The sequence below is a fragment of the Dendropsophus ebraccatus genome, chromosome 15 (assembly GCF_027789765.1).
Source record: "Dendropsophus ebraccatus isolate aDenEbr1 chromosome 15, aDenEbr1.pat, whole genome shotgun sequence".
NCBI classification, from domain to species: Eukaryota; Metazoa; Chordata; class Amphibia; order Anura; family Hylidae; genus Dendropsophus; species Dendropsophus ebraccatus.
The window spans coordinates 49348381-49375552 of record NC_091468.1 but is presented as its reverse complement, the minus strand read 5'-3'; the positions used below and the strand labels follow the sequence as shown (position 1 = coordinate 49375552).

Here is a 27172-nt window from a genome sequence, read left to right as displayed (position 1 = left end):
ACGGGAGTGGTGATAGAAGCGGGGGAGATGGCAGCGGGTGACAGGAGCAGGGAGAGGCATCTGTGCCGCCATCTGCACTATGACCTGTCCTATTTTTTCGCGGCAAGGATCACGGCACGGATGGTATGAATGCACACATAGGATTTAATGGGCCCTAAAATTGTCCACTGTCGTAGATCTGCAACCATGGACAATTTTACAGGATATGTGAATAAGGCCTAAAACCCTGTGGTAGTAAAACCCCTGTTGATTGATGACAATTAATGTAGAGGGGAACAATTAACATAAACAATCTTTCATCACTTTACTCATTACAATTTTTAGTGTAATTTTGAGCCATGCTTCTCAAAAGGAAAATGGAAATGGGCATGGTGTAAATGGGAAGTGGACATAGCTTAAAAGTTTACACCATCTAAGAATTCAAAGTTTTTTTATTTTCTTCCTTGTGTTTCTATAAAAACGACCCCATATTGACATGTAAGTGGCACAACTCTGAAATCGGGGTCAATGTCACTACTTTACAGCATAATAAATCTGGGGAAAGTTTCTTTTTGAGGAATGGTCTAGAATGTCATAATATTAGTTTGTAATAAACAGGGATGCATGTGATTTTGCCAGTACCATGTAAGTACCATGTTTGGCAATGTGTGCCATGTATGGTAAAACACCTAGGATTACACCCGGAATAATGAAAACTTTATTTCTAACCCATTATGGCCTGTTTTACGTTGCGGTGAAGGGACAATAAATGAGGAAAATTAGTTCATGAATCCCAATGCAAAAATACAAATCAGAAAGGAGGCAGAAAACAGCATTATAGGGACTATAAAACCCAGAGCACACAGAACTCCTCACTACTAATTGACAGAAGTGAAAGAATAAAAATATGCATAGAGCCTAGCTCACAGCAGGTACAGAGAAGGACTCCTATGTGTATACATACATATATATATTTAACAAGAATGGATGGGGAAAAATAGATGACTGGTAACATGAGTAAAGGTAAGTGGCCAGCAGAAGTATAATAAAAATAAAAGTGAAGTATAAAGAAGAATAAATAGGCAGTGAATAAATGACTGACTGCCATGTAACCCCCGAAGCATACAGATAATGACATACAGATAATGATACAGACAAAATTCCATAGTGGTATGAGAACATAGGGGGGCATTTCTCAAAATCCCAGTGGTAGGCCATGGAAAAGAGGCAGATTTTTCCTGGCAAACACCAGCCTTATCTCCCTGCTCGCCAGGAACCCGATTGCTAAGCAGCTTCTTCTAGGATCAGGTGGAGGTGCACAAAACTGAATCTTTGCCCCCGGCATTTGCAGACTACGAAATACGCACTGAGACTTCAAGTCAATTTTTTGGGCGGGTGAATTCGCCGGTGAATATCATGAGTCTATGGGATGGTCGAAACTTCAAGCGGAGACCATGCGGAGGAATCCGCTTGAAGTCTCTGCACCTTTTCCACAGTGTGCACATACCCTTAGACTAGATTCTCCCGATCGTTGATATTGGGGCTAATTTATCGAGAACAACCTAAAGTCGTGCCAGACTTGATGCGAGATTTGCACACAAATTCAGGAGGGTGCTGTGCCAAGCAGTCTGATGGTAGGCAGCAAACTAGTGCTGGTCAGCAAGATTGGGGCTCTTCTGTAGAGCCTTCACAATGCTAGATGAATTGCGTGGCCGGGCCATACAAACAACAGCGGACATTTAAATCTATAGTTGTTGGTCGCATGTGGACGTGTGGATACAGCCTAAATGGTCTTTCCTAGTATCGCTTATTACCGATAATCGGCCCGTTTAAAAAGACCTATAGGCAGGGGACTAAACCGTCCTGTCTACCAGATGTAGCAAAAAGCCACAAATTGTTTGTAGGATTTGCACCTGGCGCAGTTTGCTAAATTCTCACTATATACATATTTATTCCGAAACACCTTTCGCAAGATAAGGAAGTGCAACACATCCCAGCTGTTCGATAGCAAAGGATCAGGTCCCCTGTGACCAGTGTACAGGACCTTTTTACACCGATCATTTTTTACACCTTCCTGCTCCTTCGGAGCTTCCTGATGCTCTTTTGATCAGTTTTCATGTGTGCTACAAGGCGAGCAGGACCAGATAGCACAATGACAATGACTTTCTTGCCTCTGCAGAATATTCCCACAATGTTCTATTTTTAATAATGTCTAATGCATTGCAGATAAGCATGATTGTAATTACATGTTTCTGCTGTTGTTATGGAAACACAAAATTGAAAAACTGCTGTAAAGAGTGGTAAATTACATACCTCACATAGGCCCGGCATCATTGTTTATCTTTTTGTGTATAATATTCATTTTGTTAAGGAAACAGAATGGGAAAGTTCCTTAGGACGACCATTATTTCAATATCTGTAAGCCTAAGATTACAAAGTCTGACCAAATGTGACCTCTTGGATTATGTCATACTCTGTTGGGAGATGTGTTAGATGCTTGTGTCCTCCCAGTAGATGTGATTGCAGTCCGGCAAGACTTGGTTTCACTTCTGTCACCTCAAACCTTTACATTGAAATTGAATAGACTACAGAACAGCACACAATGTCAGTCAGCTGCCTCTAAGCCCAGCAGGATATTGTCATGCATTAAAACAGCCATGGACTCTCGGGACAGGGATATAATATTACCGCTTTATAAAGCTTTGGTGTGGCCTCATCTGGAGTATGCTGTCCAGTTCTAGGCACCGATTTATAGAAAGACGTTCTAGAGCTGGAGAGGGTACAAAGACGGGCAACTAAACTAATAAGGGGAATGGAGCATCTTAGTTATGAGGAGAGATTAAGATTTGTTTAATCTTGAGAAGAGATGTATAAGGGGAGATATAATTAATTTATTTAAATAAATAAATGGCCCTTACAAGAAATATGGGGAAAAGATGTTCCAGGTAAAACCCCCTCAAAGGACAAGAGGGCACTGCCTCCGCCTGGAGAAAAAAAGGTTCAATCTCCGGGGGCGACAAGCCTTCTTTACCATGAGAACTGTGAATCTGTGGAACAGTCTACCACAGGATCTGGTCACAGCAAAAACAGTAGAGGACTTCAAAACCGGCCTAGACAAGTTCTTAGAGCAAAATAATATAAATGCATATGTATAGAACCTGTCCATCATCCCTCCCCCTATCCTCTATTCATCCCCTCCTTGGTTGAACTTGATGAACATGTGTCTTATTGCAACCGTACTAATTATGTAACAATGTAACTGACATGTTCAGGCTAAGGGCCCTTTTACACAGAAAGATTATCTGACAGATTATCTGCCAAAGATTTGAAGCCAAAGCCAGGAATGGATTTGAAAAGAGGAGAAATCTCAGGCTTTCATGTATGACCTGATCTCTGTTTATAGTCTGTTCCTGGTTTTGGCTTCAAATCTTTGGCAGATAATCTGTCAGATAATCTTGCTGTGTAAAAGGGCCCTAAGAAAGTGTCAAGGAGGCGGGGCTATGCTGCTCTATGAATTTAGACCACGCTGTTGCTGTTGTATTATGCACACCCCTTGATTGACATGCAGGGCTAGGCTTATGTTGCTGTATTCATACACCTGTGATGTGTTTTCCGATAGTGGTGCAGGTGCACTAAGCAGTAGTATCCAAGCCCTGCTTCTCAATCACTCTCATAGGAGAGCGCATAATAAAACAACACTGGGGCTGGTGGGCAGCTGTTGAGCTCACAGAGCAGGATACACCCACTTGACACTCTTCTGAATTAAATATATGAATTTTTTACAAAATAAAAAACATTTACACAGCTTTGGCAGGTATGCCACTATGAAATGTTTTATTAGTGTTAACTGCATCTTCAGGTGCCGCTAGCTCAGCGTACAAAATTGGGGTGACAGATTTTCTTTAAAAGTTAAATTGCACAGTATATGCAGCTGCTCCATCTCACTCCCAGTTCTGCTTGGTTACAAATTTTACGTAATTTTGCCTCTTGATTTGACATCACATTGCAGTCACTTTTGTTACATACAGTCTGCAGACAAGAAGGGACTTAAAGGGTTTATCCAGCGCTACAAAAACATGGCCCCTTTCTTCCAGAGACAGCACCACTCTTGTCTCCAGCTTGGGCGGGGTTTTGCTGCTTAGTTTTATTTAAGTGAATGGAGCTTAATTGCAAACCGCTCCTGAACTGGAGACAAGAGTGGTGTTGTCTCTGAAAGAAAGTGGCCATGTTTTTGTAGCACTGGATAACCCCTTTAAGCTCCTATCAGATCAGCATTCCCTTGCTCCTCGTTCCCCGCACGATGTCGGCGCTATTACACGTGCCAACAGCGTGTGGGTTAGTGCCGGAGGGGCTCCCCAGACAATGTTTAGATTGTCCAGAGAGCCCATAGGAGATAGCGGCAGTCTGCTGCCATCGCCGCTATTACTCGGAGCAACGGCAGCAGATCATTGCTGTGCTCCTCGCTTGTCTTTCAACAACAAGACAAGACAACAATCAGCCAACATCGTGCATGTCGGCTGATTGTCACCTTTTATTACACAAAGCGATTATCGTCCTATAATTAGCCAAATACGGACGATAATTGCTTTGTCTTATAGGGCCCTTAGGGAGCACCCTCCATTATCAAAAGCTAGAAGTACTGACCATTTTGTTACTCTATTGTAGGGTTTCAGAGCCACAATGGTGCAAAGAAATTTTATAATAGTAGGGTCCTACTATTCACCACACAAACAGATCTGAGTTCTATAAAAATAACAGGCTATGTTCCCACACAGTATTTTGCTACCAAAACCAGGAGTGGGTTGAAAAAAACTGTGGATGGCCACCATTTAACGGCACTTTTATTCCTCAGACTCTTTGGAAAATGAAAGGTGGAATCTGATGCCCCATAAATCTCCCCCATAGAATCTTACTATATAGAGCAGGGGTACTCAACAACTTTTAGTGAAGGTCCACTTACCGGGGTCTATTGTCAGGTGAAGGTCCGAGCGGAACATCAGTAGGAAACGTGTTTTGTTACTTTTCACAAACGTTCAACTATTTACATACAGAATTGCTGCTTATTAGCTGGTAAACTGGCATTTTTTTCTTTCTCACCAGCCCAGTAGTATATAGCCCCCTGTGAGGTCCCCCCAGTAGTATATAGGCCCCCTGTGCTCTCCCCCCAGTAGTATATAGCCCCCTGTGAGGTCCCCCTAGTAGTATATAGCCCCCCTGTGATCTCCCCCCAGTAGTATATAGCCCCCTGTGCTCTCCCCCTGTAGTATATAGCCCCCTGTGAGCTCCCCCCTGTGCTCTCCCCCTGTAGTATATAGCTCTCCTCCCAGACAAAAAAGACAAACAAACCACCACTCACCTAGCACCTCACTCCCCCGCTGCGCCTGTCTTCTCTTCTCCTGTCATTCTGACACACGCTGATACACGCTCTCTGGGGACGTCCCGGGGATTCCCCAGCACAGCGCGCACCAGTGACCTCAGTGTACGCCGCCGGCCGGCACTTCCGGTAGAGCAGGCCGGCACTGAGGTCACTGGTGCACGCTCTGCTGGGGAATCCCCGGGATGTCCCCAGAGAGCATGTATCAGCCGGGGGCCGGACCGACACTGCCCCCAGCCCCACAGGCGTACTGACATCTAAGGACAGTACGCCTATGGGACGGGAGGCATTGCGGTGGGGAGCAGAACCTCCTAACCACCCCCGGATACGGTCCGTCCTGGACCGGATCCGGGGCGGTTAGGAAGTCTGACGAGGGGTCCGGACAGCTGCCAGTTGAGGACCCCTGATATAGAGCATGAGGGGGACAGGGACATGGTGACATCACAGTGGGACTTGCAGGTGATTGGATGGCTGTAAAGGTTTATGGATAATCCTAGGCCGCCATGTTTAGTGAATTTATTAAAGAATCGCAAAAATTTCGCTTTGCTCATCTCTATTTTTTACTTTTTGTGTTTGTGGCCACCATTCTGCCCAGCAAACCACTGTCAAACAGTAATGTGAGGAAGAGGTGTCCTACTACAGATTTTCCAATAAAGCATCAAATTACCAGATGACCCTATAAAGTATTATTATGGGAAGGGTCATAGGTTCTGCCTGGGGATTTCATTGTAATGAACATTGATCCATGGCCATGAATTTACAGTGTAGTAGACTTACCGTCCTAATACATACTATACTGGATTACACTGCTATCGCTGGTACTGTGCTGGACTTTTCATTGGATTTTTTTGAGAATGTTATCAAATGTGACCGATAAAATAACAAAAGATAACAGCTGTTTTTCCTTCACCTGTGTAAAGTCTATGTAGTTGTGATCTGAGAAGACATTACATGTAAGGGCTTCTAAGGGCAAACTGTTAATGAGCTACTTCATTACTGTCAGTGGTAATTCAGTGTGCGGGGAGCCGGGCCGTTCTTCATCCCCTGTGCTGGAGCAGGAGCAGACAGCTGTGTTCACAGCGAGATCCATTACAGCTTATCACTAGAGGACAGACCAGCACAGGCACTCCATGAAATATGGCCACTGTCATGGCTGCTGGGAGCCATTGTGGGACAAGAGCAGGAAAATAGAGAATAAAACCACAGCAAACAGATATTTAGGAGATGTGGACGTCAAACTAAACATAAACTATTGCAGAATCCTTCTATATTATTATATTATTATTACTGCCATATTTTATTTAAAAGGGTTGTCCAAGAGTTTAACCCCGTTTCCCTGGATGGATTCTTGGCCTTAATGAACACTTGAAGTTTTAAATTTTTTTATTTTTTGCATGGTTAATTAGAAGATTTCTTTGTGTCTTTTTTTTCCTAAACAAATTTTTTATAATTTTTTTTTACCCAAAATAAGTTTTTTTTTTTTTTTTTACATTCAAAACTTTTTTAAATTAGGAAAGAAAAAAAAGTAAAATTTTTCTTGTTTTGATATGTCATGTTGTAGTTAATGCATTAGGCTTTGTGTATGATTGTTAGGATTTATTATTTTTTACAATATTCTTTATATTTATTTTTTATTTTGTTCACAGTTTTAGGCTATGTTCACACTACATAAGTTCTGTGGGAATCACGGCCGGTTGTTACAACACATAGTATACACTCCGTCCGGGATCCCTTGCGGCGCTGTAGAAAACTGACCTGTCAGTGCACACTATGGAGCGAGCGGCTCCGGCTGCACGCTTCATAGTGCGCAGTGGGGAGTTCTGATGGGGGGGGCGCACGGATACGCCCGCATCGGAACTCAGTGGCGCAAAAGATCATCCGACCGGTACTGCAGTAGCGGCCGGATGATCTTTTGCGCCACTGAGTTCCGATGCGGATGCAGGATGGTCTTTTATGAGACCGGCCGGGTCACGGAATGGCCGGTCTCATACAACATGTGAACATGGCCTTGTAAAAACCTGACCCTTTAGAATAAAGCCCTATAATTAAGGTGTACTTGCAGTCTTTAAAGGCATTAAAACATGAAATGTAATGTAGAGCTTACACTGCTCAGTACTGTTCTATAATGTCCTCAATGCTGCATCTGCATCTGAGGGTGTGCTATAGAGATATGGAGAAGCAGGATCAAATTTTCTTTGTTTGTTTGTTCTGCTCCTCATGTTCACATCTGCCAATTCATCTTAAGAAAATGACTGGTACATTTAAGCTACAGCCTTATTATTTCACTATATTGTGATATCACTGACTATTGTATTATTATGGATGATGAATTTCTGCATATTTTGTAGACATGTAGATAAGCAGCTTATTGAGAGAATAAACCATTGTTTCCATTGGATCTTTTAAGTGTTGCTGTATATATAGTAGTCAGTTATAGTAGAAACAGTTGGACATATTCATTACAAAAAGTTCACACAGTTGTATTTACCAGATTCTTCAGGTTCCCATTTCATATCAGTAGCAAAAATTTTTCCAAAAAAGAAAAAACTTTAGAAAGTGGATTTCATTTTAGCAATATAATCACTAATGGCCTAAAAATGTGTTAGACTGGGGTAACACGATGTAGGGTAGTTCTGGTTTTTGTGCTTCTTTTGTGGTTTTGACTTGCTTCATAGGGTATGCGCACACTATGGAATTCTTGCGGATAACTTGCAGCGGATTCTGCTTCTTGACCCCGCGCCGCCATCCACGTAAGAATGAACAGGTTCTTTCTTAGGGCGGACAACGGAATCCACCTGACCGTAAAATGGAGCCTATTAGACCGGCGGAAATTCAAGTGGGAGCGTAGGGGAAGGGGAGCGACAGAATCCATGGCAAGTTATCAGAGTGATTTCCATAGTGTGCGCATACCCTAAGTCTTGTTGATGAAAATGCACACATTCTGCCGTTAATTGGGAATTTTGCAATGTGGCTATTGGTCACCTCGATTTATCGATGAAAGTGTGTTTCCCTTAACCAGGGATGGAGAACCTTTGGCCCCCCAGCTGTTGCAAAAATACAATTTTTCATCATGCCTGGACAACCAAAGCTTTAGCTTTGGCTGTCCAGGCATGATGGGAATTGTAGTTTCGCAACAGCTGGAGGGCCGAAGGTTCCCCATCCCTGCTCTTAAAAGGGTTATCCAGGATCAAAAATAATGCAGTTACTTTCTTGCAAAAATAGCACCACCCCTGTTCTCAGGCTGTGTGTGGTATTATAATTCAGCTCCATTCACTTCAATGGAACTGAGCTGCAAAACCCTCACCCAAACTGAAAACGGCCAAGAATTTTTCAGAGCTGATATTAATAATTTTACTATTGATGTTCAAATACATTTTTAACACCCCTGATTTAGTGCAGGCTGTGATTCTCTATTCTGTATAGTATATTTTATAGCTATAAATAACTGTATTTTTTTGTCTCTCCAGACTATTGTTAGAGGCAGTAAACCTCCTCAAGATGCCTCCATCAATGGCTTGCTGGAAGACTTTGACAATATATCTGTAACACGCTCAAATTCCCTTCGAAAAGAAAGTCCACCTACCCCACGCCAAGGTCATTCCAACCATTCGAAGAGTTATCCGGAAGAAAATGGCTTCTTCACCTTCTCCCACTACAGCGAAACAGAAATCCCAAGAAGCAGTATTGCTGAACGATACAAAGAAAGGAGCCTGAGCGCCGAGGAGGCAGAAGGCTACTACAGGGCAAGCAAGCCAACCAGACATAATGGGCATCCGGTTAAAATGAGATCTTATGAAGCGTATTTTCCTGAAGTCAAAAATGTGAAGGCCGACATGTTAAGTTATCCCTCAGATTACCACCCACACCTGGAAGCAAAAAGTAAATCTGTTGATCAGTGTGGAACGTCATGGGACTACCACAGGGTCACTGGTGCATCTCTTCAGGACTACAGGGACTACTTCCCACCATCTATTACAGGGACCGTCATGTTAAGCGAGGGCTCAAAAGAAAGACTAGAATATAGTGAATGGGGAGACGGGCTACTCAAGGACGATTACGATAAGAGGCCAAAGTCGTCCTATGTAACCCAAACAAGCCCTCAACCAGCCATAAGACAACGGTCAAGGTCGGGATCAGGCCTTCAAGAACCAGTCATACCATATGGTGCACTAAAAACAAACCAGCAAGGGCACTCGTTCGCTTCATACACTTACCCCCGTTTGTCGGAAACTGCAGCGTGCATTCCAAAGGTAATAGAAATAATTGATTTCTATCATTTATACATAGCCATAGCCCAAAGACAATGCTCATATCATTGTTTATGTAAATTATTGGTTTCCGGAAGACAAGAATATACTATAGAAATAGTTGTTCGCTTGTGTTTCGTGTTAAATTATATGTGTCTTTGTTGTCAATGAAAGAATGTTGCTGGATTCATCACATAGTGACATGTATGTTAAGCAATCGGTAAAGACTATAATTATTCCTTATTTTTATTCCCAACACTATCATTGGTGGTACATAGTTATTAAGTATGCAATATATTGGGAATCTATAGCTTCTTAAACTGGTTTCTGCCATTATCTCATCACTTTTATTAGAATGGCTGTTTTGAGGAATTGTATAAGACCAAACTAATCTATCAAGACCTGCTCTCAGCCTGAAGCCTGTGGTTTTAGAAAAAGCCATGCCTGGTCCCTGAGATCTTATAAGAGGACTCACTCGCATTTTGCTGTATTAGACAAAGCACCCCCGCTACTCTGGTCACATGTTGATCACGTGATACTGAAAAGGGGTTGGCCAGTTTATAGTAAAATTGTTCAGTGTACAGTATTAGTAAGTGTACTCACTGCATATACTGACAGCTGGTCCCTGTGTACCTCATAGAGCTAAAATCACAGGCTGTGCTGTCCTGCTCTGTGGTGAGTCTGTCCATAAGATGGCCGAAATGGAGGAGCATGTGACCATGTTAATCCCCCTTTGTCTCCCATAGGCAGATACAGGCTTAATGGTGCACGGCATGATTCCATTATTCTCCATCTTATGGACAGAATCACCACAGAGCAGGGCAGCACAGTCTGGAGCAGGAAGTCTGATTTTAGCTCTATTGTAGTTACACAGGAAAGGCAGTGAGTTGGTTATTTGTTTTGTTGGACAACAGTAAGTTCCAAGGAGACTCTCACAGAGAAAAATGCAAAACCCCCAATTAGTGATTGGCGAACTTGACGAACTTTGGGGTTTGGCCAAACCTGAATGCTCTGCTTTTGACTCCCAGCGGCTGTAAAAGTTGGATGCAACCCGAAGAAGGCCTGGAAAACATGGATAAAGCCATAGGCCAAACCCAAATGCTCTGCATTTGACTCCCAGCTACTGGAGAGGTTGGATGAAGCCCTAGGGACGCCCTTTGGCTGCATCCAGCTTCTCAGGTACTGGGAGTCAAATACAAAGCATTCAGGTTTAGCCAAACCCGAATGTTTGGCAAGTTCACTCATCGCTACCCATAATAATTTGGTAGCAATGCATGATTCTCTTCAAGTCAATCTCATGGCAGCCAGGGATAGTTTTATAGAAAATTAATGCAGGATGAAGGATCTAAATAAACTCATTAATACACTTCTAAATATCACTGATTGGCTTAAAGAGACTCACCCCACCAAACCGCTAGTACCATCCGTATGATGAGAGTAAATCCTTACCAGTCATGTCTTTTAAAATGTGCCCGATGAATAGAAATCTTGATAGGGGGTGTTAATAATAATGAGGAGGGTGGGGAGGAAGAAAGGCGCGGCATTGCAGACCTGGGGGAACAGACACTCTAGGCCACACCAGTATGACACAGCGCTGCAAGTTTAAAAGATAATTTTTTTGCTCTAACTTAGGCAACGAGCACATTTTAAAAAACAAAACCAGTGAGGATTTACTCATCACACGGATGGTACTAGTTATTTGTTGGGGTGGGTTGGTGGATACAGAGTCACTTTAAAGGACAACTCCCACAAAAATTTTTTTTTGCTCATTTAACACACATTACAAAGTTATATAACTTTGTAATGTGGTTAAATACCCGGCCTGGCCCCCTTCCCCCACTTTCGGACCCCCGACCCCCCACCCCGGAAGTTAAGGAATGTATACATTACCTATTACGATCGTCACGGTCCTCTTCTCCGGGGCGGCATCTGGTGACGACGACGTCAGAGCCGAGGGGCGGTCCGGGTCTTCTTCCTCCTCGGCGTCTTCATGCAAAGTGAATGGGGATGAAAAGGCTGCTGGTGCACATGCGCACCAGCAGCCTTTTCATTGGCTGGAGCGCATCACATGGCTTCCAGCTTGCTCAGCCCTGATTGGCTGAGCTTGCTGGAAGCCATGTGATGCGCTCCAGCCAATGAAAAGGCTGCCGGTGCGCAAGCGCGCTGGCAGCCTTTTCCATCCCCTGGACCCGGAAGTTGGAGACATCGCTGGATGGCGGAAGGCGGCGACGGAGAGGCGGACGGCGGGCGAATCGAGTGGCGATCGTCACCGGAGAGATGGTGAGTATGGTGTCTGTGTGTGTCTGTGTTTTTTTTTTTTTTGGGGTCCCGCGGGAGTTGTCCTTTAAGCTTGCCACTGTGGTCCCTGTCTTCGGAGGCCCTCTAAGAAAAAAACCTTGACAGTAAATAAATTTTTAGCAACAACGGACCTATAAAATGAGAAGAGATGAAACGTACGGCTGAGGGAAAACATGTGGTCTGGCAGGACGGAGAATAATTTGGGAGATCATTAGCAGCGAGACGTCACAATGCGTCTAGTGGACTAGGGAAGAGCACCAAGGCTCATTTTCCTTTAATAGGGTAATGAGTACAAAACATCTGATCCCACTATTGTATTCTCCCACGGCTTTAGTATTTCAAGTGCTGATACCTTATGTCTTGCCTGTGCATTCCTGTCTGGAGAAGGTGTTCATAACGCATAAGAGATAAAAACAAAATTATTTGTGGAATATTCCCTCGATGCAAACATTATTCCTAGTAATGGATGCAGAGTTCTCCTTGTCAGGTATTCTGAACATATATTGTGTCTGGTAGAAAGAACGGCAGCTTTTCCAGTGCATTTATGGCCTTACTGCTGTATTTCTTGGGAAGGCATCAGATACTAATCTGACGTGCAGAAAATAATTCTGTGTGTGTAGGATGGTTGTATCCCCTCCGCTCCCTAACAAGGTTATCTATATTAGGAGGGGCCTTTATGAAGATTCCATGCCATCTTGATCACCTTCAGCCAGACAGTGCCCTTCTGCTATGAAGGATAGGACTTTAGAAGTCAAAGGGGAGTTAATAGTATTTTATTACTCATTTAATGACTTACTTAGTGAATTTCCATTTCTGTTTTCGGTTTTGTTGATAAAGAGCTGTAAATCCCCTGTCTAGACATAAAGTGGAAAGAACATGTGCTGGTTGTCTGGTGGCACCACTAGGGGGAGCTAAGATGTTAAATTAGACTTCCACCAACCTCTTTAACCTGCTGTATTGAGTAATATAGGTCACACATTGCTCCATGGGAAATAAAGGGTGTGTAAAATAGCTCTCGCGCCTTTTATTAGGGTGGTATTACACAGGCCGATGGGGGCCCGATAATACCTGTAAACGAGCAGCGATCTGCTAGATCGTCGCTCGTTTACTGGACCTATTACGGCCCGATAATCGTTAAACAAGGGCTGCAGGGACATCATTACCGATGTCCTTGCAGCCCTTGCTTAACTAAATACAATACCTATCCACGTTGCAGGGCCGATTCGGCCAATTATCGTTCCGTGTAATAGTACCCTTAGAGACAATAAGTGGAGTCAGTGTTCAACCAAATAAAGAGCCTTGAAACTTGACTGGGGATTTAATGGTACCTACCTCTTTTTGATTAGTGTGTGAGTCAGTTAGCCATGACCCCCACCAATTGTGTTCAGCGCCTGTTTGCCTGTCATCACTTAAAGGGGAACTCTGATGTCAGAAAGTTGTTTAGATTTGTCATTTATTTTTATTGAAAAAATCTCAAGTTTTCCAGTACAGTTGTGCCCTAGGTTACGGGCATAATCCGTTCCGGACCAAGCTTGTAATCCAAATCACTCTTAAACCAAAGCACATTTTCCCATAAGAAATTATTGAATGTAGACAATTGGTTCCACACCCCTAAAATAATGTTATATTCTGAATAAAACAATGTAAAACAAATGAAACAAACATTTAGAAACAGCTGAATATGTTATAAGTTACTGTACAGTATAGCAATCAGTATGTGGAGTATAATGTATAGTAAGGGCATAAACCTGAAAAACAGCAGCAGTTTGTAGATACAGGATGGAACTGCAGATCCCCATAATGCAGTAGTGTAGTACAACAGGCTAGAATAGAGAAGCAGGGCTGCTGTCAGAGGTCTGTGGGGTCACATGTGTTCAGCATGGACCAATCAGGAAGTGAGAATCACAGAGCTGTGCAGGAGGACAGTGACAGAAACTTTTTATACAGCAGTGTGAATGGCTGAGTGTGAGTGCAGGCACATAGCAGCAGTGTGTATAGCTGAGTGTGAGTGCAGGAACATTATAGCAGTAGTGTGTAAAGCTGAGTTTGAGTGTAGGCACATTATAGGGGGTCAGAGTACAGTGCTGTAGAACATCCTATGCAGAGCGTGCCCCTCCCCCACTCCCCTTCCAACCCAGTACAGTGAGCTCTTAAACCAAAGCAATGCTCTTAAACCAAGTTACAATTGTGAGCTCTTCTTGCAAAGCGCTCTCAATCCAAGTTACTCTTAATTCAGTACTCTCTGCATACCTCCCAACCGTCCCGGATTTCGCGGGACAGTCCCGTTTTCGGGGTTCTGTCCCGCGGTCCCGGAACGGCACCCAGTGTCCTGCATTATATGTGGCCCCAGCGAAAAAAACAATAAACCAGTAACTCACCTGTCCGCCGGTCCCAGCAGCTCCTCTCCCGGCAGAGCGCGCACTCCCGTCATCCTCCGGGGCGGGCAGCGGGATATACAGACACTGACTGTACCGGAAGTGACCTGCAGCCTCCATCCTGAATTACTTCCGGTACAGTCAGTGTCTGTATACCCCGCTGCCCGCCCCGGAGGATGACGGGAGTGCGCGCTCTGCCGGGAGAGGAGCTGCTGGGGCCGGCGGACAGGTGAGTTACTGGTTTATTGTTTTTTCCGCTGGGGCCACACAAATGGGGGGTATTTGCTACTCTGTGGGGCATATATGGGGGATTGGCTACTATGTGGGGCATATATGGGGGATTGGCTACTATGTGGGGCATATATGGGGGATTGGCTACTATGTGGGGCATATATGGGGGATTGGCTACTATGTGGGGCATATATGGGGGATTGGCTACTATGTGGGGCACTATATGGGGGCATTGGCTACTATGTGGGGCACTATGTGGGGGATTAGCTACTATGTGGGGCATATATGGAGGATTGGCTACTATGTGGGGCACTATATGGAGGATTGGCTACTATGTGGGGCATATATGGAGGATTGGCTACTATGTGGGGCACTATATGGGGATTGGCTAATATATGGGGGATTGGCTACTATGTGGGGCATATATGGGGGATTGGATACTATGTGTGGCACTATATGGGGGGATTGGCTACTATGTGGGACACTATATGGGGGGATTGGCTACTATGTGGGGCATATATGGGGGATTGGCTACTATGTGGGGCACTATATGGGGGCATTGGCTACTATGTGGGGCACTATATGGGGATTGGCTACTATGTAAGGCACTATATGGGGGATTGGATACTATGTATGGCACTATATGGGGGCATTGGCTACTATGTGGGGCACTATATGGGGGCATTGGCTACTATGTGGGGCACTATATGGGGGCATTGGCTACTATGTGGGGCATATATGAGGGGATTGGCTACTATGTGGGGCACTATATGGGGGATTGGCTACTATGTGGGGCACTATATGGGGATTGGCTACTATGTGGGCACTATATGGGGGGATTGGCTACTATGTGGGGCACTATATGGGGGATTGGATACTATGTGGGGCACTATATGGGGGATTGGATACTATGTGGGGCACTATAATGGGGGATTGGATACTATGTGGGGCACTATAATGGGGGATTGGATACTGTATAGGGCACTATTCAGTCAGCAGCATGTGGTGACTGTAGGGGAGTGGCTATGGAGGGTTGCTATGGGGGCGTGGCTATGGAGGGTTGCTATGGGGGCGTGGCTATGGGGACCGAGGCGCACATGTCCCTCTTTGCTCTTTGCAAAAGTTGGGAGGTATGCTCTCTGCTTCCACCTCTGTCCGAGACAGGAACTGTCCAAAGCAGTAGCAAATACCCATAGAGAACCTCTCTTTGGACAGTTCCTGTCATGGACAGAAAACAGCAATTCCTGCAGCACAAACAGCAGCTGATAAGTACCAGAAGGCTTGATATTTTTGAATGGAAGTAAATTACAAACCTAAATAACCTTCTGAAACCAGTTGATTTGAGAAAAAAAAAAGTCCAGAGTTCCCTTTTAATTTTGTTTAGAGGGTAGCACTATTGATATACCGATTGACAGGCAGTCTGTTAAAAGTATCTAGACATTCTGTGATTCTCTACACCATTTGCATTTCCCTTCGAGCAGAGCTGAGCAATTATAAGCAAAAACAAATAGGGACAGTGCTCAGAGAAGGTCTTGGCACTCGGGCAGACATCAATCGAAACTTAGGATACGTTCCTATGACGTTATTTTTAAGAGATATATATGATATATTTAAAGGGGTTGGCCACTTTATAGTAAAATAGCTCAGTGTACAGTATTAGTGTACTCACTGTATATACTGACAGCAGCTCCCTGTGTACCTCATACAGCTAAATCAGGCTCCCCTCCTCCAGGCCGTGCTGCCCTGCTCTGTGGTCAGTCTGTCCATAAGATGGCCGACATGGAGGAGCATGTGACCATGCCTCATCTCCAAGTGTCCCCTATAGGCATATACAGGCTCAGTGTTGGAGATAGCTGTTAAGCCAAGCTAGAATCTCCTTCAAGCAGCTTACAGCATAGCATCCAATCACCCAAACCAATATTATTATGGATTGGCCAAGGCATCTTCTGATCTCAGGAACATCGGGGACCCATATTTGCGGCACAGTTGAGACAAAGAATTCCCAGGCAAAATCCCCCCCCCCCCCCCATTTTTTGTGGTTGGGATAAGAATGGCAATTTGCTTAATATTCATCTAAAGCCGTACAATGTTCCCAGATGGCCCCTTCCATACTGTGTATGCATCCATCCATCTCTACAGACTCTACATGGAGTGGCCATATGGACTTATCAAATCTGATCCGGTGATCTGTCTAGGGACGAATCCTTCATTAATTCTAGATGCAAAATCGGATCCTATAGAACAATTTATACCATTGAAACCATATAGATAAAAAGCAGTCAGTAGATGAAGAACTATAAATGAAAAGTGACACCATAATTATTGAAACCTAATGAGCTTTCGGGGTCTTAAATTAGCAATTGGCAGGTCGGTGTCAGCGCCATGTTGCAATGAATCGGCTCAAGTCAGGAGCAATAATTCCCCGTTACAAGTGACAAGGAATCTTTTGGAGATGTCAAGAGCTGCTCCTCCATCCTGAAAGGCTTAGTTCAAAGCAAATCGACTTAAATCTTAATGACTGGCTTCTATATATATTTTCCTTTAAGCCACACAGCGAAAGACTAGCCGTATCGTATCGCAAACGTTTCAAATTATACTCATGAATTTTCATGTCTAATCCATTTCTCCAACCAAGTTCAGCAATTCGGTAAAAAGCTTTTATAGAAACCCAAAGAACTCTTAATTTTCTCAATTTTGAGAAATCTACAAATTCTTTCATGTTTAGAGACTAAAAGTAATGCGCGTATGTGAAACCAAGTCATAAAGTGTCACTGTCGTTAAAATTTTTATTGCAAAAATCAATAGTCCAGGCGATTTTAAGAAACTTTGTAATTGGGTTTATTAGCCGAAAAATGCATTTTTATCATGAAAAAGCAGTTTGAAGCTCTCCCCCGTGTCTTCATTGTTCTCCTATGGAGAGAGAAAGTAAAGGCAGCAAAAACAGGACAACAAAGAGTTAATTTACATTCACATGGCGGGCTCTCTCTTCTGACAGGCACCATGGAACTATCTGACCACTAATTAGGGCTCTAATAGCTCCCCCACTGAGCAATCCTTTGTTCTCAGCTCTCTGCTGCCCACTAATCTCACTCCCTCCCCCTCCCCCCACCCCTCTTCATAGACCAGACAGGATCCGACTGATGAAAGAGATGAAAAAAACTGTCGAGATTTCCTGATTCTGAGGAGTGGACAGCAGAAAGGAGAGGAGGGGGGGACCTGGGAAAAGTCTTTTTACATGCAAATAATGGCATATTCGGCTAATAAACCCAATTACAAAGTTTCTTAAAATCGCCTGGACTATTGATTTTTGCAACAAAAAAAAATTAATGACAGTGACACTTTAAAGGGGCTATAAGGACATCTCCTCTTCGCATGTCTTATCAGGGCATATGGATGAACAGAGAGACCATCTATAAGATCTCACAGACTACAGCTGGTTATATTGTATATTACATGCACTGGATGTCAAAGCTGGATCCACAGTTCTTATATCGGGGGGGAGGGGGGTTGCCTGTGATTAGACTGCCCATTTAAATAAATCTGTTGTTTAGGACCAAAGCTCCTTTCGATCTCCATCTTGCTTCCTAAGGTTATGTTAACACAACGTAAGTTCCATAGTACAACGGCCGTGATTAGTACAGAACTTAGGTCATGCTGAAGGCTGGGGGAATCCCGGCCGGAGTGTACACTATGGGGGAGATGTATCAAACTTGTGTAAAATAGAATTGTCTTAGTTGCCCCTAGCAACCAATCAGATTCTACTTTTCATTCATCACAGATCCTTTGGAAAATGAAAGGTGGAATCTGATTGGTTGCTAGGGGCAACTAAGACAGTTCTACTTTACACCAGTTTGATAAATCTTCCCCATAGTATACACTCTGGCTGGGATCCCCAGCGGTGCCGCGAGAAACTGAATGTCAGTTTTCTGCAGCCGCTATTCATTGAATAGCGGCTGCAGAAAACCCTGTTAGTGCACGCAATCGTGAGCAGGGGGGAATTCGTATGCAGGCGCTCACGGATGCGCCCTCATCCTAATTCAGCGGCGCTAAAGATCATCCGCCCGGTACTGCAGTACCTGCCGGGATGATCTTTTCTAAGACTGGCCGTTCCATGTCCCGGCTGGGTCACGGAACGGACGGTTTCATACAAAGTGTAAACATAGCCAGTTTGGTTCCTTAGACTTATAATGGAGCCAGCAGGGAGTGAAGTGCTCAGCAGTGCTCTTCTCCTGGCTTTATCTAGAGATTTGCAGGGGTTAGATGTCAGAGGCAGGGACATTTAAGTTACACGCGGCTTTGCTGCAGTTTCCGCATTTGTGATGTTCACATTCTTTATATGAAGTTTTTTTTTATTGCTGTGATTAAACATCAATGGGAAAAAAGCAGCAAATAAACTACACCGCTATGCTAGGACATGCTGTGTCTTTAAAAATAACCAACACGTCATGGATTTACCACAGTGGACAGAAACTGCATGCATGGTATAAAGCTAACCCTATATAAAAAAAATGTAATGTATTTTTAGTTGTCTTTTTTTCTTGGAAATCGGTGATAGTCCTGGATGAGACATGTCACCAATGTGATATCCAATGTATGTATGACATATCATTAGAGGATTACCTCGACTAAATGTTCTCTTTAGGTGGATGGAGACGGTTACATTATTGTCTACATCTTCCCAGGACATTGAAGTGTCAGATTCTTCTGCATTTTTACTAGATTAACAGATTTTTAAATATAATTAAAAAAAAAACACTGTTAAGCTATGTTCACACAATTCCTAAGTTTCGTATTAATCACGGCCGTTGTTGCCGATTTGCAAAAAAGGCAGTGAATAATATGAAACTTACATTGTGCTGCCGACTGTGGAATCCCAGCTGGAGTGTATACACACAGGGGAAGATTTATCAAACTGGTGTAAAATAGAATTGTCACAGTTGCCCCTAGCAACCAATCCGATTCCACTTTTCATTCATCAGAGGTCCTTTGGAAAACGAAGGATGGAATCTGATTGGTTGCTAGGGGCAATTAAGACAATTCTACTTTTATACCAGTTTGATAAATCTCCCCCATGGTATACACTCTGACCGGGAACGCTAGCGGCCATGCAAAGAGCTGACATAATTAGCGGTCACAGAGAACCTGTCAGTGCGGCGGGGTATTCAGATGCGGGTGCACACTGATGCACCCGCATCCCAATTCATTAGTACTGCAGCACCGGCTGTCATGATCTTCAGTAACACACAGAACGGCCGGTGTTTTACATAGTGTGCACATGGCCTAAGAATACATACACTATGTACAACACAACACCCAGATCCATATACACCTGCCTTAGGCCACAAAGGCTTGTGTGGGGCTAACGCCTTCTGCTCCCTGGACAATCCCTTTAAGCTAAAGGACGCTGGTTGACCTCAGGGAGATCAACCAAAACACCGCAGAGACACCATCACATGTCTCGACGTTAGTGTATTCTAGAACATTGCCCCCTGGGAAATCAATCCCTTTAAGCTGACTCTGTATCCACCAAACCACTAGTACCATCTGTTTGTGTAAATCCTTACCAGTTGTGTCTTTTAAAATACGCCCGGTGCCTTGGTTAGAGCAAAAAACTATCTTTTAATCTGCAGTGCTGTGTAATACTGGTGTGTCTTTGCCCCGGGTCTACGATGTCTCTCCTTTCTTCCTCCCCTCCCTCCTCATCATTAGGAACTCGCCCAGGCAGAATTTCTAACAGATGTACTGTTTAGACGAGCGCTGAATAGAAATCCTGCCTGAGCGAGTTCCTAATGATGATGAGGAGGGAGGGGAGGAAGAAAGGAGAGGCATCGCAGACCTGGGGCAGATTAAAATATAATTTTTTGCTCTAATCAAGGCACCGGGCACATCTAAAAAGACACAACCGGTAAGTATTGACTCTCATCAAACAGATGGTACTAGTGGTTTGGTGTTGTTGGTTGCTGGATACAGAGTAACTTTAAGAGTGCCTTCACACGTACCGGATTTGCAGTGGATTTCACGCTGCGAGTTTGCAAGGAAGTCTACTGCAAATCCATGTAGTTGAAGTTGAATAGGGTTAGACACACGCAGCGGAGTTTTCATTCCGCTGCGCATATGTAACCCGGCCCCTTTTACCCCCCGCGGCCCGGAGCATACATTACCTGCTTGGCGCCGCAGGTGCATGTGAGGCTCCCAGTTCCCGTTGGTCCCCATCAGCCAATTAATGCTGCCATGCACTGATTGGCTGATGGGGACCGATGGGAGCCGGGAGCCTCACATGCAGCCGTGGCACAGAGCAGGTAATGTATGCTGTGTATGCACATAGTATACACTCCAGCCGGGATCGCTAGTGGCCGCACAAAAAACGGACACTCTCCATTGTGTTCAATGGTAAATTGGGATGCGGATGCACACGGATGCGCCCCCATCCCAGTTCAGCACCGTTCTGTGACCTGGCTGGTGATTCACATTGTGTGAACCCGACTTAAGGCTATGTTCACTTGGCGTAAGAGCCCGGCCTTTCCGTGGCCCTACCGGGTCACAGAGTTCACCACAGCACGCTATGAAGCTTGCTCCTTCGCTCCACAGTGTGCACTGACAGAGCTTTCTGCGGCTGCTATTCATGTCAGTTGTTAGCGGCGCAGCTAGGGGTCCCGGCTGGAACGTATACTATGTGTATACGCTCCGGCCGGGACCCCATAGACCGCAAGCCAACGTATTTTTTTTTGTATTAATTACGACCGTTGTTGCAATCGGCAACAACGGCCGTAGAAATACAACAAAAATACGCTGTGTGAACATAGCCTAAGACTGTACAGCAGTCCATAGGGGTCTCCCAATGCCCAATGATGGAGTTGTACATTGTCCCTATGCTGCTGTTAGCTAGTGAACCTGGGAGCTATTCTCTTCCTTAAAACATGGCCAAAATTTGTTTTGCTAAATTTGTACGGCAACCCACATAAATAACTTCTGTAACCCTCTGGATTCTTATTACAGCATAATAAATAATGTTCCGTTTTACAGATACTTAGCCTGATATGGACCCCCAACATTTTGCACCATTCCTGTTAATAGCAATTTCTTGACAACAAATTTTAAGATAAAGTTATACTCCAGTAATAAACTACACAGAACATTGTATATGTTACAAATATCAAAAAACATTATTCGGCAGAAGATCAAGCATTCTCTTAGAGGCATCAGAGACAACATAATAGCTAAGCATTTGTAATTTTCACCGACCTGAAGAAAAAGCAGTGAAGCGTGAAAGATATTCTGCGAGTGAACATCTCAAGCTGTTCTGATATTTTGCAGAACATTAAAATTCAGTTGTTTGTAGATTTTTGTATGCAATACCCCATCAGTGTACACATAGGTGATCTGGTGCTTCTCATTCCTCTCACATTGTTTAGATTCCCGCAGGGTAAAACACCAGCGCGCTATTAGTCATTTAAAAATGTTAGCATCATAGATTTTGGGTCCGGCATGTTTATTAAAGGGTTAAATTTCTCTATATAAATATATATATATATATATATATATATATATATATATCTTTCTGGGGTTGCTGAGAAAATAATAAATGACTCATACTTACTCAACACACTGCTCAAGGGGCGCTTCTGCTGTGTATTCAGGTCCCCTGCTGAATGCTCTGGACGCTACTTCCAAGATGAACTTGTTTCGTCAGTGACAGACTGCTGAGCCAATCACTGTTACAGTGCAGTCTCACCTCAGTCAGTGATTGGCTGAGAAGGTCCATCTTGAAAGTAGAAGCCAGAGTATTCAATGGGGGACCCAAAGACATGGCAGGAGGACTACCGGGGCAGCGTGTTAGGTAAGTATGGGTTATTATTTTATTTTTTTTAGCAACCCAAGCAGTATATAAAAATGTGAATGTCTGTAGTATCCCTTTAAGGTGTTAACCAGATAAATAAAATAGTTTTATATGTTGCTGAGGATGCTATTAAAATCAAATAAAAGGCATACCTACCTGGGCCCCCTTCAGCTTCCTTTGTAATGTCTTCTGGTCCCCTGCTTCTCGATCTGCTTCCTGACAACCTGCTCAGCCAGTCCCAGGCCGCAGCAGTGCCCCACCTGATCTGCCATTGTACATAGAATCCGAAAGTGCCTATAAGTGGGAGCCACCAATCTCTGAGGACAGATACAAAAAGCATGGAATTGTTGGAGATAATAGAGTAAAAGGTGGGGTAGACACATTAAGGGAATAATATAAGCGTGCCTAAAGAGATGAGATTTTAGGCTATGTTCACAGTGCGTAAAACTACAGCCGTAGTTCTGCGGGGTGTAACATAACCTTACTTTCAATAGGATCCCGGCCGGAGCGTACACACATCCTATACGCTCCGGCCGGGATCTATGCGGCGCCGCAAAAAACTGACAGGTCAGTTTTCTGCATCCGGAATTCAGTGAATTCCGGCCGCAGAAAGACCTGTCAGTTCACACAGTGAAGCAAGCAGCTCCGGCCTCTTGCTTCACTGTGGGCTATGGCAAGCTCTGATGCCGGCGCACGCTGATGCACCCGCATCAGAGCTCCATGGCCGAAAGATCATCCGGCCGAGATGATCCGGCCAGAGACCGACCGTTCCGTGACCCAAGAGAAGTCTTGGAGGTGGGAGTGAGAGGTTCTGAAGGAGAAGTATTTAGATTGTAAGAGCATTTTATTCTTGCAGGTAGCATTGAACTGACTGTCCCTGATACAGGCTGCTAAATATACATGACCTACAGCCTTTGGCCCTATGACATTACCTATCCCTTTTAATTATTTTTCACCCTTTCTTCAAGCTAGACTTCTAAAGGTGGAGTCATCTCTAGCAAAAATGGTATGGATCTCTCGCTGCGTAATTTCTGTGTAGAAAATCTGCAGCATTTACAATAGCTGAAAAAAAATTTCCTTCTCCCCATACGCTGCTCCTTCTCTCCCATTGTTGACAGCTCATTGTCTAGGTTACCAACCACCACTCTGCTCTAAAAGCAGTGGTCAGCCTGCTAAATATATCTATCTATCTATCTATCTATCTATCTATATATATATATATATATATATATATATATATATATTAGCCAGCCACTGCTTTTAGAGCAGAATGGTGGTCTGTAACCCACACAATGAGCTATCAACAATGGTAGAGAAGGAGCAGCATATGAGAATTTACTAAATTAATCCATTTGCTAAAGTATTTAACTTGATGACCCCAACTATGTTAGTTGAGATGGGAATACCCCCTTTAATACCTGTGTTTTTTTTTTTTTTTGCTGGTAAATTTTTGAGTTGCATTTTTCCCAAATCATCTTGTTCATAGATCAGTTGATTAAATGATTTTAGTTCAAGTTCACACACAATAAAAAAAAAAAAAAAAGAATATATGGCCATAACATAGGTATAAAAAACAATGTGCCAAGTTCAGATCTATGGAACAACAGCCATCTGTACACAGAACGTTAAAAAAAAAAACTAACTGTTTTACTCTATGTTCTTCAATAGAAATCCCTGAATCACATGTTTAAAAAAAAAAAATTAAGTTATTAAAAAAAAAAAAATCACAAATTAATACATAGTATTTGAGGGGGGGGAGCTACAGAAACTTCATCACAAAGCACCAAAAATTGCTGCAGTTTATGGCAGATTAAGAAGATATTATCCCTGCTCAGCTGACTGATCTTTGACTGTAGATGTTACATGTATCTTGGTGAGGTTTTTACATATAAGTGTTACTCTTTGTCCTGTAGAAAAGAAACTTGGATAAGGGAAATAAGGATTTCTTTTTCCTCCAGGCTACCCCGTAATGTTATTAGCACGCTCGGTTATCCATTTGTACTACGAATCGTTGACCCGGCTCTTAGACAAGACCCACAATTGCATCTCGGCACAGTAGAGTGATGGATTTCATGTCAAAGCACAGTCCGCTTGGCTGCCCAGATCCTGAATGGTTTCTGCAGTCTCCACCTTCCCTACTGTTCACTTCCATGGGGAACCTAATTAAATACTGCAGAGGAAAGATCGAAAAAGTCCCAGAGCGTCCTTCAGGTCTACAATCCATTGCCTTCCCTGCTCTGAGAAGAGATCCTATTCCTATCTTCTGATATATATATATATATATATATATATATATATATATTTATTTACTTTTTACACAAAGGGGTTAAGGGCGCCCGTGCCGCACACAATGCTAATTACCGCTCAGCTGTGAAATACATTGAGCATCATTAATTTTGCTCAGCTGCAGCTTTAAGCAGCCATTTGCATGAAAATAGTTATGATCGCTCTATTTGCCCCCATTCTGCAGCCAAAATCCAATATATTTTGGTATGCCGCCCTGCTTGCTCAGCAATCCAACCCCCCCCCCCAGATCACAAGCCATTTTTCGCCTAATAAAATTTGCTGCTATTTCTGCGCTTCGAAGTCTATAACAAAAGGATTATTCCGTTTAATTGTATTTAGCCAACTCTGTACCCTCACTGCAGTTTCACCTCCGAGGGCTGCGTGTTTTTTTTTTTTTAGACAAAGTCTTCGGAGTGGCTTTGTTTCATGTAATTCTAATTTTGTCATTCCCCTCCTACCGATTGCAGCATTGCAAACATGTATTGTGGAGGGGGTTCAGTGACAAATTGATTCTGCGGCAATTTTTTTTTTTTTTTTTTGCAGCCTTAGCATAAAACAGTCCTATGATGTTCCACTGCAGAATTCAATTTCACAGTTCAGTTAGGTCCTTGATTATGCTGCCAAATTCAGATTAATGTTCGCTTAACTAACATGAATCAGGGGACTTGTGGCTGACAGCCAGCGGTAATACTAGGAGGTGATGGCAGTGTTCGGTGGAATGCCCCGGACACCCCTGTGCTCCGCTACTGATATTGATTGATTAAATGAATTCAATAGTATAATTATTTGTAAGCATTACATTAGTCGTGGGTGTCAGATTCACCTTAGATGAGTAACAGTCACATTGTAACCGTTGTACGGCGTGGCGATGACTAACCGTTACAGGAGAACGTTTTAATATTTTATAACCTTATCAGGTATTACATAATACAAGCTAGATGTAGAGAGGAGGAACCGGCTTTGGTAGCGTTGTGCAAAGATAGTGTGATAGAGGGTAGGAAGAGATTGAGTGTAAGAAAAAGGCTTGACTCCAGCGTAAATGAAGATTTGTTTTGCATCTTTATTTTCTTTCACCAATAACACACACACACTGATACCGCCCCCAATGCCAACGCATTTTTGGTACATTAAGCACTCTTCGGGTCCTATTACACAGGTCCATAGCGGCCCGATCAATGCTATAAACAAGCGCCGACCTGCTTGTATACTGGGCCTATCAGACGGCCCGATAATCGTTTAGCAAGGGCTGCACGGACATTGTTAGTGATGTCCGTGCAGCCCTTGCCTTTTGTGTAAAATAATAAAATATTAACTCACCCTACCGTGTACCCAGGCGTCAGGCGTGCGTTGCTATGCGTGACAGGGATGCGCAGCCTACAGTTAATGATTGTAGTATAAAATAATTAAATATTAACTCACCTTACCATGTTTCCGGGTGTTCTCAGAGGCCTTCCCCGGTCTCTGCACTGACAGACCGCAGCCACTCAGCCAATCACTAGCCAAGACAGGTCCGTCCCATTCACTTGAATAGTACTCAGCTGCAGTACAATTTAGCAAGACTAGTACACCATCCATAGAGTAGTAGCGTTTAAGCAGCAGATAAAGGAGCAGTGAGCTTAAAAAGAACTCGCCTATGTGTGTTGTGCTAAGTGCACAACACCTTGTTGCGTCCAGCGGGATCTGTAGCCACAAAATGCCGGAGGGGGAGGGGGGTATGGAGATAATCTGATCGGTGCTGGAGATCTCCAGAGTGACCCAGAGATCCAAGGAGAGCACTTTGCAGCGCTAGAGTTTCACAATCATCAACCAGATCAATGTAAATCTTTTTATTTTTATACGTGTCAGTAGACGCGTTTCGGGGCTCTTAGTCCTCTTCTTCAGGTACAAGAGACATCATCATCATGATGTCTTTTGTATTTGAAACACGTCTACTGGGACTTCAATAAAAATATTTTCATATATCTGAACCGGTTGATGTTTGTGACACTCTAGTGCTCTGCTTGGAGCTCTGGATCACCTTGGAGATCTCCAGCACCGACCAGAAGCTGCAGTGCCAGGCACGACCATTGCGTCCTATTACACGGGCCCACATCGGCCTGTGTAATAGGACCCATAGATTTTGGTCCAAAGATGCTCATAAGAACTTCCATAACCTTGTTGCATCAGTGCTAATATAAGCAAATATGGTTGTGTTGTCACTCGCCGACCATGACCATAAATCTATTCTGGATGGATATCTGGTGATTGTCAGGTCCCATTACATTATCTTACATTGTGATTCAAGGACAGCATCACAGTGATCTTTGTGGCCTATCCTCCAGAGTAAGATAGTGTTTGCTCCCCACCTTGGCTGACACATGGCACCTGTCTATTGAAATAAACATTAACCACTAGGGTATTAGGGTTTTCTAACCCCCTTTCGAAGCCATTGTCCCCTGCTTGACTCTGTAGCACTTACTGCATTAGCCACAGATATAGCCCATGTACACGTTATAAATATCATTCCTTTGATGTTAACATTTAGAATTGCAATCTGCAGAACATT

General features: G+C 43.6%; 1 protein-coding gene across 3 annotated transcripts in view; it reads left to right on the top strand.

Moving 5' to 3' along the window:
* PAK5 (p21 (RAC1) activated kinase 5) overlaps positions 1-27172 on the top strand; it is a 101625-nt gene that overhangs the window by 62159 nt on the left and 12294 nt on the right. For all 3 annotated transcript variants that reach the window (XM_069954675.1, XM_069954674.1, XM_069954676.1), the window contains one exon: positions 8821-9603. In XM_069954675.1, the coding sequence (XP_069810776.1) occupies positions 8821-9603 (783 nt within the window). The remainder of the gene's footprint in view (positions 1-8820; positions 9604-27172) is intronic.